This window comes from Propithecus coquereli, unplaced genomic scaffold (assembly GCF_000956105.1).
Source record: "Propithecus coquereli isolate 6110/MARCELLA unplaced genomic scaffold, Pcoq_1.0 Scaffold7, whole genome shotgun sequence".
Lineage (NCBI taxonomy): Eukaryota > Metazoa > Chordata > Mammalia > Primates > Indriidae > Propithecus > Propithecus coquereli.
In genome coordinates this window covers 19,727,589-19,746,239 of record NW_012153062.1, presented here as the reverse complement: position 1 = coordinate 19,746,239, position 18,651 = coordinate 19,727,589, and the positions used below count along the sequence as shown (strand labels likewise).

The window sequence follows — 18,651 nt, the reverse complement described above, 5'->3', positions numbered from 1 at the left end:
GAATAGTAGTTTGTCTCTAAAGCTGTTACTACATAAATATTTCCATAGTGTTAGTTTCCAATGGCTGCTGTAACAAGTTATTCCAAACTTGGTGGCTTAAAACAATATAAATCTATCTCATAGTTCTGGAGGTTAGAAGTTTGAAATGGATCTCCCTGGGCTAAAATAAAGATATCAGCAGGGCTGACTTCCTTCCAGAGACTCTAGGGAAGAATCTGTTTCCTTGACTTTTTCAGCTTATAGAGGATGTCCTCATTCCTTGGCTTGCGGACTTGTTCCGTTTCAAAGCTAGCAATGGCTGATAGAGTCTGTGTCACGCTGCATTACTGTGGCACTCTCTCTTCTGTCTCCCTCTTTCACTTATAAGGACCTTTGTGATTACATTAGGCACACCTGGATAAGCCAGGATACTCTCCCTGTCTCAAGGTCAGCTGATTAGTAACCTTAGTTTCATCTGTGACCTTAATTCTCCTTGTCATGTGATCTAACATATTCATAGTTGAAGATTAGGACAAGGATATTTTGGGGGACCATTCATCTGCCTACCACATCTAGTTTTGTATACAAAAGAAACACATCTGATTGAACAGATTAGTTTTTCAATATCACATTCTTATAAAACTATCCTATAAGGACAATGATAATAATAGATCACAGGTTTACCATGTAAGAAATTAGAAGATATAATGAAAAGTTATTATAAAGGATTCCCTAAAAATATAAAAGACCTATTGGCAGCTAGCTCATCTTTCTTGAGAAAACAACTCAGCAAAGCAATAGCAGAATTGCTTCATTTAGGTAACATTTTATTTGTTAGAATAAGATTTGACAGACTTCAACAGCTGGAGAAATTAATTTAAAATCATAACATTTAGTGTATTGACACACTTTTACAAGTAAGTGAAGAACAATTACATATTTTTGAAATAAAGCCACTGCTTTTACATCTTAATGAGAAACCATACATTTAAGCAGATAAACTTTGATAGCAGAAAACTGTCAGAAAATAGATCCACTGTGAAAACTTCTACAGTTCTCAGTGATTTCTTTGTCATAAATAACATTTTTAAATGTGTACTTTTCTGAACAGAAAAAAATAGCAATTCACTTCATGAATAGTTTCATATTTACAATGCCCTTTTAAAAATAGTAAATTAAAAGGGAATATGTGATATAGACTATAATATTTCTAAAATTAAAATAATAAAGTATTCAAAGATACTAGTCTAATGAGATAGGATAATTTTCACCACACTTAAGGTAATAGAATAGAATTCTTCAGCTTTATATACACTATGTTTACATTTACAGGCATAAACAGTATTATATTTGACATATTTATATTTTACTGATTAAATATCTGAAATCAAAATCTGCAAAATAAGTATAGAAACAGCATATACTTCAATCTAATGTTAACGTAAGAAACAGATATGTGTCTTTTTTTAATTTGTGGAGTTGCTTTTTTAGAATATTGGGAAAGGAAATGGATATAACAAATAAAGGTCTAAGTTATTTTAGGAGAAACTTAAGTTCAGAACAATTCACAAAATGGTAAGATGTGTTTCTTTAATTCTTTATTCAACTCTCAACAGTTTCTCATCTAGTTGACAGAAAAACAAGTTTATTCAAAGTACGTCTCCTTGTTACCACAGCCATTCCCTTTTCACCATTTTATATTCAGCCCTTTCGTTCTCTCATGTTGCACTTTCTATAATGGACCTCATTACCAAGGTGGTAGGGGACTAGTTTCAGAGGCAACATGAGTCACAAAGGTATAAAACCAGTGGTTTCCTTCAGGACATTCATATACTTTTTGTGTTAGAAAGAAAATCTTTCCTTGGGTGCAGCGATATCACTCTTGAGAAACCAATTACTTTCCGAATATCTGCAATACTATTTTTGACATAACTATGTCACGTAGGAAAGCACACTACAGCTATATGGTACATAATTTCAACTACTATTATCTACAGTTCCTATACTGTAAACAGAAAAACTGATTTATAATATTTGATTATGTAGTAATTCATAACTGAATAATTTGATTGAGTCAACTTTATACACTGGTCATCCACAGCTTGGGTTTTTGGCTTCTGTGCAGCTACAATTATCCATAGTTCTCTATGTTTACCTTAAACAGCCAAAACAACAGGGCACATTTTTGAACAATCTATAATACTCTTCTTGAATCTAAAAAACGAAACAAAAAGGGAGAAATATTAAACATAATCATGACAGTAACATCAATTGTTTTTCAAATCACAATGAATTATTACATTTGGTTTTCTAAGATATTATTGCTTTCTGATTATCTGTCAGAATATGCTTATGTGAATGTAAGCTTTATTTACAACCCTAATAGCAAGATTTTTTAAAATGTATTTTTCTATGAACAGCTAGGTGTTCTGATTGTTTTGATACTGAAATGACACTGTAGGCAATAAAGGCAGAAGTCATAAATCTACAAGAATAAGAATTTTCCATTAATTTGGTAACTGATGCTACATAAATATACTATAGGGTTGACCAAAATAAATTGCTTACCTTTCTAGATAAAACACACAGGAATAAGAAAATGAACATCCCTTGGAAGGCATTGCTGACTGTGAAGAGGTAAGCTGTAACCACGGATGCATGAACGACATGGAGAACCCCAAAGATCCAGGTGGTGCCAAGAAGGAACAGGAGAGCGAGGGCTCCTCTTGCACAAGACCTATCATATATTTAGAATGTTTCAGCTAAGAAAGCCATGTATGTTCAACAGAGTTCCCAAATTACTCATACGGTGTGGAAAATGAGTTTTTGGTATAACCATGAAATCTTTTACAAAGACCAATAATGATTTTTAAACTGACAAGTTGTGCTGCATTTACATGGGATAGGCTTTAGGGTATGCTCCTGCACCGTGGCGGGATGTGCTTCCAAAGTCCAGGTACTATTATTAAAATACGGCATTTTAAAAGGAATTTCCTTCATCTTAAAGTATTTTATCTGGTGTACTGCAGTGCGCATGCTTTGATTTCAAGTCTAATGTTGCAGTAATTTCTGAAGGTAAGACATGTATCTGCTAGGAAGTATTTTCCCTAAGAAACCCTGAAAAGTATACCATGTAGACTGGGATCAGCCCATGTCCATGACATCAAAGGAGGCTCTGCTTTCCTCTCAAGGTTAGTAGAGAAGAAAATATAGGATACAAAATTAGATTTTTATTTTTTTTGCTTTTGCAATACAGTTACTTCAAAATAAATTCATGCCAGAATACTGATTTATTAAAAAATAAAGAAAAAAAGACGCACACTCAGGTTTACAAATTTTCAACTGTTTGCCTGTGACTTTTGGTAAAACAATATTCAATCCTGCTCACTGAGGATACTGCCTTGAAAACGAAGCAACTAATGATTATTCTCTTATTCATTTTAGGCCAATCATTCTCTACTGCAGAAGGTGTTTTAGTAGTGTTCCTCAGAAAATGAGTCATTTTCAATTTTATTAAAACCAGCACACTACACGAAACTATGAATGGTGAGGACTCAAAGAAAGTAATCGATCAAACATTTGCTAAATCCCAACTATAAATCTCGTGCAAGGTACTGAAACTACAGGAGTGTTCCCAGGCAAAACAAATAGTCAGTTGTTTCCAATGTTCCCTACAGTATACTTCAGCTTTTCCTGAACAAATCATTTTCAAGGACTCAATAAATCAGTTTTAAAGACAGGGGGTTGAGGAAAAATTATGGCAATATGCTAACTAGGAATCACAAGAAAGAAACAATTACTAAGCTCTGAGAAATGTTTTACCAAAAACAAAACAAAACAAGCAAAAAATCAACACAACATTAAGGCCTTCTTTTGACTTAAAACACAGTTATCATCTTTTTCCTTTCAAAGGGGTGTATGTTTGAAAAGATTGCTTCACTTACCATTTAATCAGCAGTGGCTGTAGTCTTATTAAACATATTAAATTCTATTTTCCAAAAAATATTTTAGATATGGTGAAAGAAAGTATGAAACAATTATTTTAAAAAATAATTCCAAAAATGATTTGTACTTTAAGTTACTAAAGCTTTCAATTACTAAAGGAAGTGGACTTAAAGAAACATTTACCTTATGTTCTCATAGCAACTAACTTCTGGTTTCAGTCCTGCAGTGTGACGAAAAACTTTGTATATGATAACTCCGAAAGCCAAGAGATTAACCTGGGAAAATATATTAATTTCAAAGAAGAGATAATTTGTATACGAAATTAGATACATATAAAGGAAATAAATAGTGAAGATTTCAATAAGATAGAAACAAAAAAATCATGGCATTTTTATATATATTACAAAGTACAAATGCTCTAGTAGACTTAGGCAAATAAATCTGTGGTTTTTCTTCACCATATCACTGAAAATTGAAATTAGTTAGTACAATTTGCCAGATTGTGCTAAACAGCCTGTTCAGCAAACTTCTTCAGATCACACCTAAAGATTGAAGAGTATCATCTGCTTCCACTAATGGGATTAATATACACATAAGATAAATTTTGGTTTGGAAAGCTTTATAAACACTTGAGAAAGCAAATTTTTGCTCATTAAATTGTATACTGTTTCTTTGAGGAGAAGTGTTAGTGATGATTCTGTTAACCCTTTAAAAATTGAGACTGGAAAAGAAAAAATTGAAAGGAAATTAGAAAACACAAAAAAACAACTTCAATTTCTATTTTTAGGAAATGTTCGAATGTACTTTTTTTTGTGAGAATCATGTAGAATCTTTCTTAATATTTATGTTGAGATTTCCTTTCCCTAGATTTAACTTTAGAAGCTTTCAAAATATTAATCGATGAAACAAATGTTTGTTGGAAGGCAAATAAATATTTTAATAAACACATTCTATTATTTACATCATGTAATATGGGCTAAATAGAACACACAGTTTTTACCCCTTTTCATGTGACTGCATTATGAAATTTCCTCTTTTTTCCTTCTTTTCCTATGTTTCTGGAAACCTTTGAGTCATATTTGCAATGTTGTAAGATTAAATGAAGGGTATATTTTAAATGTATATCTATTCTAATATGAGCATATTCATAATTTAAAATATGAAATATTATAGAAATAATTAGGTTAATCCTTTATTAAATATATTTTATTAACCCAGATCTTCAAAACCCATTTTGAAATGACAATAGCAAAGTACAATATTATAATTTTCAGCCAATTCTTATACTAGTTATTCAGAGGCTTATAGATATTCAAAATTTCTTTTTTCTTTCTTCTATATTCTAAAGAGTTTGATATAGGTTTTCAAATGAAATTTAGTAATTACTATTATAAAAAACAGTATGAAATAATGAGTCAGAGAATTTCGTGTTGTCACTTCTCCATGGAGAGATCCTTCAGAGGAAATCTTATAGGAATAAGAAGCCTAGTCCCTTCTTCCTGTTTCCAAATGTCCGTTAATTCTAATTATATGATTAATTAATTCTAATTACAGTAATGCTTCCATGCAAAGACTTTAGCAATTGCAGAGGAGAGATAAAGTATATTTAAATTGATTTAGCTGACAGTTTCACCCTATTTGTATGCTCAAATAATTAACTGAAATGACAATTTAATAATATTTATTTTTATGAATAGCCTTTGATACTTATGAAAGCGGAATACTTAGTATTTTCTAGGTTTCAATAGCTATAACTTTGAATAAATTTGAAATCAACAATTGTACTTAATTTTATAAATGTATGATATATTTTTTGAATAATAAAAAGTATTAAAATTTGCTTAGCATAAATAATATATGTAAAACCATTATTGGTTTGAAAAATCTTCAAATAATTTTTGTGAGGTACTTACATTAAACTTGTCTCAACAAAGGAAGCATTATAAGAGAAAAGAAATGATTTAAAAAGTGTTCTTTAGTCCCACAATTTTTCCACATAAAAGAGTAATGTATAATATTTATTAAAATTTCTTAAATATTTGATTTTGATAAAACTGAGTTTTTGAAAAATAGTTGTTCATACTGCTATGGTTTTTCAGAAGTACATATACATTTTGGATATGCTAGTCTACATCACATGCTAAAATAGTGAAGAGAGGAAATGGAATATTCCCTTGGGGTGACCCAGATCTTGAAAGTACATTTTTTCTGTTTACATACTTATATAAACCAGGTGCTGCTGGGCAAGTGGGAGACTAATTCTTATTCCGTAAGCCTATATTTTCCCAAATGTATAATAAAACAGATTAAAACATTTTTATCAAAAGGTTTTATCATTTTATGTAATCAAAAAAACACAAATACATTGGTTATATTATACATATTCATTGATAATAATACAAATATATGGAGCTTTTTATTTTCATTTATTCTAATAATTTTATAAAGCATCTATTAAGTGGTACAGTAGCAAGGGCTGGATACATATTAATAAATAAAACAACATGGTCTTTTTCTCTCATAGATTCTATTAAGAAGTTAGATAGCAAACAATCATACAAATACTTATAAATCCACAAACCTTGGTAAATGCTATTAATTCACAAATTTGAACTGTTAGGAGAGACGAAATGGAGATGGATTAGAATGAAGGCTCAGGAAGTACCTGTCTTAGGACTTAGTATTTAAACTCAGTTCTTATAAATTATAATGCATTACCAGATCAAAGAATGAAGCGATAAAAGCACTCCATGAAGAAAAACAGCATAGAAAAAGCCCTGAGGCTTGAGGATTTGAAAAAGTGATATTCCTATAAACAATTGATAAAGGTGTCTGGGGTGTAATGAACAAAGGGAAGAGTAGCATGAGACGAGGTGGGTGAGAAAGACAGAGACAAATATCACATGGATTTTGTCTTAAGTGTCTCTCTCTTACCTGTCTCTCCTTTTGCGATCATTTTGCCACCTATCACAGTAGTCCTAAATAAAGTCTTCCTTACCATTTAACAAGTATCAGAATAATTTTTTCTTTAATTTTTATGAGAATAATAATTTTTACCAGTAATAATTTTTATGATACATAAAGAATCAGTTATGCATTATAGACCTTTTTCTCAAGGAACTTACAGTATATTGGTGGCAATGACCAGTCAACAGGCAAGTACAACACAATTCAGAAAGTACCCAGCAGTTGTTTGCACAGTGGCATGAAAGGACACAGGTGAAAACACCCTAAAATGTGATTTCTAAGCCAATCTTCAATGACCAGTAGAGGCAAAAGAGACAGCACAGAGAAATAAGTGACTACTCTGGATTTTAGCCATTGGACCCATATAACACACTCACTTCCTAGGTGATCAGACCTAATGGTTCAAAATACTATCTATCCTTAGGCCCTATCTGACTCCTCCATTTGGAAGTTTAGTAGGCATTGTGAATTAGAAAAATGTCCAAAACCAAATTGCTGTTCTTCCCCCAAAGAACCTATTTTTGCTGCAATCTTCCCCATCTCAAAAAAAATATATATATATATCATTCTTCTAGCTTATCAGTCTTATCCATCAGCAAAACCTTAACCTCTACCATCAAAATATATTCAGAATATGAACACTACTTACTATCTCCACAGCTGTTATCCTGAAACAGGCCACCATCATGCCTCCCTGGGCTACTGCAGAAACCTCCTAATTGATCTCCCTCCTGCCATCTTTGCCTTCCTGCAATCTATCTCATCACAGCTGTAAGATTAGTCTCTTTAAAATGTAAGGCAGCTGGTCGCAGTGTCTCACGCCTGTAATCCTAATGCTCTGGGAGGTTGAGGTGGGAGGATCTCTTGAGCTCAGGAGTTTGAGACCAGCCTGAGCAAGAGTGAGACTCTGTCTCTACTAAAAATAGAAAAATTAGCAGGGCATGGAGGTACATGCCTGTAGTCCCAGCTACGTGGGAGGCTGAGGCAAGAGGATTCCTTGAGCTTGGGAGTTTGAGGTTGCAGTGAGCTAGCATGATGCCACTGCACTCTACCCAGGGTGACGGAGCGAGACTCTGTCTCAAAAAAAAAGTAAACCAGATATTTTCTCTATTCAGAATCCTCCAATGGCATCCCATCTTATTCAGAGTTAAAGCCAAAGATTTCACAATGTCCTTGAAGGTCTGAAATGTTTTGGTCCCTGCTATATCTCTTCCTTCAAATGCTACTTCTCTCTGTACTTTGACCACTTCACTGCACTCACAGTGGATTCTCCATGGTTCCTCCAGGACACCAGGTGTGCTACAGGGCAGTTGTACTTACTGGGCTCTAAGACATTCCATGGCTCATTTTCTTGCCACCTCCATTCAAAAGCCACCTTATCTGCATACTGCCTCCCAGTGTATATTTATTCAGATGATAAAATCAGAGCTGAGTTCAATTCTATGGAAATACAGAAAATGATGCGTATTCTTGACTGTTTTGAATAATGCAAACTCTGTATGCCAACATGGTCTTCCTTTGCCTTATCACTAGAAAACCTACAAGACTCTCTCCTTCAACAAATTTTAGCAGGTGCTTCTCAACTAGACCTTAACCTTGGGTTTCAGAAGCTATCCCTGTGGAGTTTAGTTTTAGCAAAAATCCTGCTCAGTCAGTTTAGAGAGAATCTTCCCACTTCTGATATCTGATCACTCTCAATATCTAATCAAATGCCTCATCTCCCACCCTTGATATTTGATTACCCTGGCCTACCTTTCAACAAGAATGCTCTCCAGTTTAGCAAGAATTCTCCTTCCCCATGATGTCTTTTCTTAGTAATTATTCCACTATCCTCAAGCTGCTCCTTGGCTGTACCTTCCTGGTTGTCTTTACTGTGTTCAGAGTTGAGTCAATCTGTCTCTCCTTTTGCCACTGTCTTGACACCTATCACAATAGGCCAGAGTAAAGTCTTCCTTACCATTTAATAAGTATCAGAATAATTCTTTAATTTTTATCAGAATAATAATTTTTACCAGAATAGTAATTTTCTAAAATTATTTAGAATAATTTTTTTTCAGTTACCCCAAATTTGCTAAATTTGCTGGATCACATCCAATTTCATAATATTCAGCAAATTTGGCATAACCGGAAAAGCCTACATTTACTCCTACATTGTCTGCATTCTCTCTTTATTCATAAATATATAAATTACTCAAAATCATTTTTCCATCAGAGTCAAAAGCCGTAAGTAAAGAATCAGTATCACCTAAAGTCATTTAAAGGCATGTGGCTTTATGTATGTAGACATGGAAATTAAGTTAAACTCTCTGTAGTTTACATGATATGGAAAAATATCTTTTGGGAGTTTTGTGAAGTATGAAGGGTCTGAGATGAGGGAAAAAGAGTAGCTCAAAACAAGGTGATATATAATTAGAAAGTATTTCTGATAATAAGAAAACAGTTTGCAATTAATCCACAGGTAATGACTTTGAGGACAAATGAGAAATGTCTGCACTTTAAGTTGAACAGTTAAAAAGATACTGTTAATATTAGCAATATGCTTACATGGCAGTGGCTACATCATGATTACAGACTTGAGTACTTGAGTAATTCTTTAAAGTGTAAGGAAAATCATTGATATTAACCTTAATTAAGAAAATGGTGCTTTAAAATGATGTGCATTTTTGCTTGTTTGTGTTTACCTATGTGTGCATACTCTATCCACTGTGGTTCCCTGATTAATTATCTCTCAGTATTAGTGCCTCAAAAGCACAGGAGCTAATTAATGACTTGTAAATGAACATTTATTCATTATAATTTTTGTCTAATTTTTAAACTATTTTAGGTTGTTAACTTGGAGTTCATGATACTTTTATAGGAATAAACAAGACAAGGACCTTACATGGCAAACATAAGAACTCTGAAATTCTCTGCTTCATTTCAGAATATGAAAGAGAATGAAAATAGCTGTGAAGGAAAAAATCAGTCTAAGTCGTGAACACAACCCTTGAGAGAAAGTAATATTTTAAATGTAAAATCATATTCCTTGTTTCATACTAAGTGATGTTTATCTATACAGAGACCTGTTTCTTAACTTGAGATATATGCAGTTCATATATTTCATATATTTCAAAGTTAAAGCACATACATTTTGTTGTTTGACAGTGTGTTACAATTTTTTAAGTGCCTTATTTTTTAAAACCAGAAATTTAAATAGATGAGCTGGTGAAAGGAGCTAATTCTGAAGAATTTAGACCTACAGGTATATTCAACCCAAGGGCTTCAAAATCAGACTTCAAAATGAAGCATTCCAATCTGTCATTTTTCTTTTCTTAGTCTTTTTCTCAATAATTGATGAAGCTATCTATATGCTGATGTTAGATCTCACCAAAAAGAATGAGAAAATTTCTTTTACAGCACTTTTAGACCCATGCTTTAATTTTTCATATATATCAAAAGGAATCTGGTTCATTTAAGAATGTGTCATGATCACAACTTCTATGTCCTTTCAAATAGTTTTATTACGTTCAAATTAACTGGCCTAGGACAAATCTGCTTCTGCCATGAACAAAGGGCAGGTTTCTACCTGACTACTGAATGGCCATATAAAACAGTCATTCATTCTCAATCCTTAGACCATTATAGAAATGGCTAAGTATGTAGTTATCAATTTAAGCATCAAAAATAAAAAGTATGCTCTATTAATTGTCCATGAATTAAATTGGAATTATATGGTTAAAGTTTTGTCTTCTGATTTTCTCTTTACCATTTCCCAATTGGAACCACCACATTAAATGTCTTAGTTACAATGCTGATCATATACAGTATCAGAAAATTGGGTGTGTGGTAAACAGAATAATGTCCCTCTCCCCAAAAATGTCCACACCCTAATGCCTGGAACCTGTCAATATGGCAAAAGGGATCATAAACTTAAGATAGAAAAGTGATCCTAAATTATCTGGTTGGGCCTACTAGAATCACGGGAGCCCTTAAGGCAGAGAAGATTTAGCAGAAGAAAAAGTAGGCGAGATGAGGCAGAAATGGAGACCTGGAGGTAGAGAGAATTGAATCATGAAGACTCCACTAGAGGTTGCTGGCTTTGAAGACAAAAGGGGCCATGAGTCAGGGAATTTGGGAGGCCTCCACAAGCCGAAAAGGACCCCCATCTAAGTCTAACAGCCAGCAAGGAAATGGGGCTTCAGTCCCCAGATCGCATGGAGCTGAATCTGGTCAACGACCTGAATGAACAGGAAACAAATTCCACCCCCTGCCCCACAATGAGCCTCCAGAGGGGCTGATGCCTTGATTTTAGTCCAGTGAGCCTCCAAACAGAGGAACCAGTGGAGCCATGCTATACCTAGACTTCTGACCCTATAGAACTGTGAGACAGTATGTGTTGTCTTAAGCTCCTAAATTGTGCTAATTTGTTGTGGTAGCAATAGAAAACTAAAATAGGGAGAAAAGCATGTAAATTCACATATATACATGTATACATATGTAATACATTACACATATACATTAAACATATATAACGAAATATCCTATAATTACAGTGTTTATTATTTTTAAATAAAAACTTAAAGTTCAGTTTAAAATAAATGCCAGTTTATCATTAATTCATGTTTATTATTGATGTTCTAGATATTTGGTGAGTAGGCAATTATATAAATTCTCTCTTATTTATTATTTGTGAATTCTGCTTCTGTTTCTTAAAAAGATTAAGACAAATTATAACTAGTAAATGACCTCCTTTCCAGGAAGTCATAAATGCAGCTTGTACTTTCCAGTACCTACCAACCACCTTTTCTTCTGTATAGTATTCACCTTTATATGCCCTTCTCATAGGGATGCAAGGTGTAGCAAATCAAAATATAGGAAACTAGTATCCTGGTTCCAAATATTGGTTCCATATATTATTTGGGACATACTTATACTAAAAATTCCTTGTTTATTTACAATTCAAGTAACTGGGCATCCTGTATTTTATATGGCAACCCAAACTTCATAGCTTTCAAATTATCTTCACATCTGATCTTTTTGTAATCTGAGGACATTGTCTTCTTAGTGGAAAACCCCAAGGAAGTCACCCTTTTCATATAGGCTGATCTGTAACTGTTTGAAAAGAGACTTCAAAGGAAGAGAAAGGAAAGCAGTAAATTTTCAGATGCTCCAACTATTGTGGAACCTGAACGTATGTGTATGTGATAATATTGATAAAATGTTCTAAAGTTATGTAGTGGAGGAAAGGGCATCTAAAAGGATTGGGGCCAGAAAAGAACACATCTGGGCTTGGCAGAACTCATGCCCCTTGGAGACCCCTGGGTGTTTGTAGTAAGGCTGTGTGAGGAAGAAGCAGATCCAGTTGGCACCTGTTAAATACCTTTTGTTATCATGTAACATAATGGTTAGAAACAAAATGTATAAGGCTTAGGCGTAAAATGGCATTAGTATAAATTTAGTGGAAACTCACAGAAATTATGATGCCACAGTTTTTGTTGACCTATTGTCAGAATTGTGACAAAGAGTAATTTTTCCCCCACATATACCTACACAACACTGCTAGGAAGCATTTCTGTCATAACACCATGAGCCTCATCTTAGCACTCACCAGGCTCAGGATTTAGCAGCTTTGGGAATATTGACAGAAGTGAAAGATATTCTTCTGCTGAGATTACCAAAACCCAGTTCAGGAGGGATTAGCCCTCAGTGAAATGGGAGTTCCATCTGCAATTATATGAAAACAAAGTTGAGTAATCTGAAATGTATTGAAACATATAAAACAATCTGAAAACATAATAAATATATTCAAGTAGGTTCTGAATATCACAAGAGGAGAGAATTCTTAATAGAGCACTCTGGGATGTTAACAGTATTCATGAAACTATGCTAGTCTCTTGAGATTTATACTTTAGAAGACAGCAATGTTCTCCCACCCAGGCATTGACTGCTGGGAAATACAATTGGATGAACAATTGTCCTGAGATAATGTGGCATTTTGCACATACTTATAAACTACTGTAACATTGAAACTCAAGTCAATGACAAAAAATAATATTTTTGAGAGCTAAATACTTATGGAGTGCTTTCTATGTGCCAGACATTACTCCAAAGTCTTCTTTACTTATTAATTTATTTAACCCTGTCACCAACTTTATGAAATACATATTCTTTTTCTTCTTAATACTACCATTACTATTATTGTTGTTGTTGTTATTGTTATTACATTTGTTTCACATTTGTGGTAACAGAGGCAGAGAGAGGCTAAATAACTTGCTGAAAGTGACACAGTTAGGAAGCAGCAGAGCCCAGATTCATACCCAGAGTCAGGTTATGGTGTTGATGCTCACGAGCACTTTATACAACTACCAAATTGCAGATGAAGGACCAGTGAAGAGAAGCTAAACCGACATCTAAAATTTTAAGAATTCAATTGTGTAGATATTTAATTACTTGAATAGCTAACGATTGCTTCATTTTAGAAGTGCTTAAAAGGAGAAGAACAAAGTATCAATGTGAATAGTGATGTGGTTAGCTATATGGCATTAGTGTTCACTGCCTTAGTCATGATGCCAGTGATGAAGGCTTTGTTAGCAATGAATAGGATTTAGCATGCTCTGCCAACAGTCCTCTCCTGGAGATGCTTGTTCTCACTGTTCTTCTCAGTCAAGGGATCTAAGAATGTGGAGGTTTTTCCTGTGCCGGTGAACAACAAAGTTTTCCATCCTTTAGAGTCCAAATACAGTTTCCAGGTTCATGTTAGTGGTCTACAAAGTGGATTGCCAAAATAATCTATCGGGGCATATGAAGAACACATTACAATTAAAACTGACATATTTAAAATTTTCTGTAAGTAAAAACTTCTAGAAAGTACAAGAAAACATTACTGAAGATTTGAAGAAATAGGTATTAGAACAGGGTGGTAGATCTGCTACACATAATGTGAAAGTACAGATTTAATGTATCTTTGAGACTGCAGATCTGATAGTCATTAAAACCAAGTATTAAAATAAACTGAAGTTAGATCTATACCTTTGGATTGCTGTATTTAAAGTGTAATCAATATTTCATTTTAAAAAATGAAATGCTGATATTTTAGTGAGGATCATATTGAATTACTTTAAATATTGTTATTTCATCTTTTATTCTTTAAACTTATATCTTAAAGTATGTTTTATAATATACATAATATATATTATTTAAAATAATGTAATATAATAATAGTAAATTAGTAAATGTATATACATTTTTAAAATGTAAACATACATTTATTGAGTTATACTTTTTACTGATGGGTCTTTTACTCAAAAAAGTTTGGAGACCACTTTCTTACATGGTATGACGGTTTTTTAAAATTTTGGGGGGATTATTTCAGTATCAGCAAAAGATACTTGCTCTTTTTTTATTTCAATAGATTTAGGGGGTACAAATGTCTTTTGTTATATGGATAAATTGTATAATGCTGAAGTCGGAGCTTTCAGTGTAGATGGCTAGGACAGTTTTAAGAGAGCAACAGATGTACCTTAAAAATAAATAGAATAAATGGACTTTAGAGCTATGTTCCTAGATTCAAATTCCAGTTCTGATACTTACTAAACGGGCAATTTATTTAATTATTTGTATCTTGCTTTCCTGGTTTGTAAAACATGGATAATATCAGTTTTTTTCTCATGGAGATTTTGTGTATATTAAATTACATAATTAATGTAAAGTACTCAGAATAGAGCCCAATATTTAAGTTCTCTACAAACATCAATTATCACTAGGTTAAAAATTGATATAGAATTATATTCTTCAAAATTGTTTTCAATATTTGAAGTGTCAAAAATACATATTATATATATTTATTTGAAAGCTGGATAAGCATTATTTTGTTACATAGTTTCATTGGACCTATAAATAACAACTTAAAATATCAGAACTTATATTTGTCAGTCTTTATTTTTGGGCAATATATCCTTAATATAAAACGGAGAATTATTTTCCACTCTCAGGACTTTCCTCTGAAATAATACCAACAAAATAAATATTGAAATGTATATAATTCAAGAGTAAGTGAAACATTTATCACTTGTGTAAATAATTCTTCATTTTTGTTGAAACTTCTTCAGGGTAGAATTGTAATTTACAGGTCAGAAACCTGGCTATCTTCAGGGAGTTTATATGAAAGGAGGGGATAACTTTATTTAAAGGGTGATCCATAGACAGAATAACTTAAATATAAGACATATCCATATTGGGTCCAATATGATATTCTGGGATATTTTATGGAGAGTAGAGCTATCTTTTCTTTTATTACTCTAGTATAGACCAGGAGTCAGAAAACATTTTCTGTAAAGGTCCAGATAGTAAATATTGGAAGTTTTGAGAGTCATATGGTCTTCAAAACAACTACCCAACTCTGTCCCACTATTAAAGCAGCCTTAGACAATATGTAAACAAATGAATATGCTGTATCCCAATAAAACTTTATTTACAAAAATAAGCCGCGGCCATTGCTGACTCCTGGTCTAGAATTCAAGATCCAAGAGTAAGCTCTTTTTTTCTGTTTTATTCAGTGATGTATTCTCAAGATCCAGAAGAGTGTCTGGTATATAAAAGATGCTCAACAAACATTTGTTGAATGAATAAAAGGGTGAAGGATGGATTCGATATTAAATTCCCATATATCCTGAACAGCCTATGTAAAGGAGTAGTCAACCATTAATTTTATTAAACATTTTTAAAAATCACATTTTTTGTTTTGTCACCATCTTGATTTTGACACAGTATTATATATAATTAAAAATAGATTATTTGTAGCTAAATAAGCCAATAGAAACTGAGAGATATATCCTAAATTATAAAAATATAATGACACTCCAGGAATAATGTTGAGTAAAGGGAAAGGATTCAGTTATACTTCTTTTATTTTCTGAATAGATACTATGGGAGATCTTTAATATTTTGTATCTAACAGAAACTACAGATTCATGGGTTTTACAATGTATGTTCATTAACCTAAGACGTGGGCACACAAGCAGGCCATACCAAAAGTCTTAATCAGCAAGTTAGCAGGAAACTTCCTCATTTCATGTTATAGCTAAATAATTGCTCTATTTTATATGGCTAAAATCCCATCCTAACATATAATCATCTTAGGCATTAAAAGAGTATTCAAACTTCATATTTTAACATGTTTCTATTAGGAATATTTTAATAGCTGATTTTTTTCAGTGTTTGAAAGAAAAATTTACTAGTATTGAAAACAGAATCAAAAGGAGAAGAAAATTGGAACTTATAAACATGAAGGATACAAAGTGATCCGCATGGGTGTAAGTGAAGGTCACGGGCTTATTTTTATAGTTGGTTTTAACTGCAGATGTTTGTAAGCCAGGGAAAGACACTAGAAAAGGAAAAAGGGTGATGGAAAAAACTGTATGTGAAGAGAATTTACAACAATTATTCCATTTAATGTGACAATGAAAAGAATGTGATGAAGTCTCTTTTGTTAAGACATAAGCAATGAAAAATGTTTTTGTATATACTTGCAGCATAAAATGAGGATAGAGATTAGTAAGAATGAAAAACTTTATATAAGTTTATCAAATTATAAAGTTGTTATAAAAATTATATGAATTCATATAGATTATTTGCTTAGAATCTAAAATTGAACTTGCACAATTAAATTTAAAGATATATCTGAAGTTATTGACAATTTAAATTTTAATTTAAAATGTAAAAACAGAAGAGACATAAAATTGTCCTCTGAAGTATTATAATTGTCCTTTTTTACCTTTAAACAATGCTCTTATTCTTTTAATTTTATTTTTTAAACAGTAGCTCTTATATAGAGTTGATGTCATTATCCTCATCTATTATACATCTTAGAAATCCAGGGCATAGAGAGGACCTATTGTGTGTATTCTTTACCAACCATATTGCTTTTAAAACTTCTAACATTGTTTGGCTAGGGTCTTATTTTCTTCAGTTAAATACAAAACATCCTAGTCAAAGCATGCATAGGTAGATTGACAAATAGGGTTATAGTAATCATCTCCTAAGAACAAAAAAATAAAGTAAAAGTTATAGATTATAATGAATGCTGCACATTTTTCTCTTTTGTAAAAATTTCTCAAAATAATCCTATTTCCACGATGATGATGACTTCTTTAAATTTCCTATATGAGAAAGGAAATAACATTTTTGAATAACTATTATGATTGGTGCATCATTCATTTATTCATTCAACAGTATTACTTGAGTGATTACTGCATGCTAAACCTTAAGGATAAGATAGTGGGAGAAAATCCATAAGGTTGTGTTTTCATAGAGCTTATAGTCACCTGGAGATGACAGATATTAATCAGTTATTTGCATTAACACATGTAATTATAAGCTGAGAAAAGCATTCCAAAAGAGAAAAAAAGTGGGCTTCTATGAAGGCATGTAACGAAAAGATTTATTATAAACCAATGAGTCAGGGTGGACTTTCCTTAGGAAGCGTTGTTTGAGTTGATATCAGGAGGTACCTAGATGGAGGGAGGGACAGAAGGAAGTGATAGGGAATGTCTTAGTGCAGAGGTGCTGAGATGGAAGGTACATAAAGCCTCTCAGGAACTGTCAAGCAGCCCATGTGATTAAACACAGAGGGCCCATCCGAGAGCGGCTGAGCAGCAGATAGGGGCTAGAAGATGCGGTACCTTATCTAGGTAAAGTGTCCACAGGTCCTTCTTTCCTTGGGCCTGTATTTTTATGTCTGTTGACCAGAATTCTGTTCCCCTTAGCATTTAGCTGGAATTTTCATTTGTTAACATGTTATTAAGGTAAGCTCAGAGAGATCTGCTGTGATCCACCCCTAGCTTCTGCCACGTCTACAGGGCTACCCTGTGGACGTCACGTGTGTAGTGAATACACTCTGACTTTCACGTGCGGTGAAACTCAGAAGATAAGCAGCAATATTTCATCTCTCTTTTCTGACTCTATCCAAATACAGTGTAAGCATCACCTTCCATGCAAACGCACTCAGACACAGGTGGTCAGGAAGAGCTACCTCCCGCATGTTATCAGACAGTAGTGGAAGAAGGTTCAAACTGGCTGGCACTATCAGCCACATGGTTCTAACCCAAATCATTTTTACTTTGTAGGAAAGAAACTACTTTTGAAAATACATTTTAGCATAGAGCTGTTTTGTAGCCCCACCAATACAATAAAACCAATTTGAAATGTTTTGTCACCTACTTTCATTCTCCAAAGGGTCTGTATTTTGCTGATAAATAAACGAATAGGGTCACCCTTATCATAAGCCATGGCAAAGGTTTTAGACTTGATCCCAAAGCAATGTGAAACCAAGAAAAGTGTAAACACGAAGTAGAGGTGATGAACAAATCAGATCTGCTTTTCTAAAATATTGCTTCAAACTTACTAATAATGTCTTGTCTTAGAGCTCTTTGTTTATATGTCACCTTTGTATACTTTTTGAGAGCAAGGTCTCACCTTCATTTATATCCCCTCAGTTCCTAGTACAGCCTTATTGGGGCTTCAATACTTGATAAAGATTTGACCTATTTTGAAATATTCAAAGTGTAGTACCTATTTTCTCCAAGATTTTTACTTTTCACACTACCTGTACTTTTATTTTGATATACTACTACTTATATTGATAAGGATTACGATAGAGAAAATCATAAATGTTTTTAAAGAATCTAATATTGGATCTATAGCTTGCAGATATTTTCTCCCATTCTGTAGGTTGTCTATTTTCTCTGTTGATTATTTCCTTAGCTGTGCAGAAGCTTTTTAATT

General features: G+C 33.0%; 1 protein-coding gene across 1 annotated transcript in view; it reads right to left on the bottom strand.

Moving 5' to 3' along the window:
- Window positions 1-1,653: 1,653 nt before the first annotated feature.
- The window catches only part of ADGRL4 (adhesion G protein-coupled receptor L4), a 31,380-nt gene continuing 14,382 nt past the window's right edge, over window positions 1,654-18,651 (bottom strand). The window contains exons 5-7 of the mRNA XM_012661032.1: window positions 4,108-4,199; window positions 2,548-2,716; window positions 1,654-2,193 (exon numbers count right to left, since the gene is read on the bottom strand). Of these exons, the coding sequence (XP_012516486.1) occupies window positions 2,131-2,193; window positions 2,548-2,716; window positions 4,108-4,199 (324 nt within the window). The 3' untranslated portion in view covers window positions 1,654-2,130. The remainder of the gene's footprint in view (window positions 2,194-2,547; window positions 2,717-4,107; window positions 4,200-18,651) is intronic.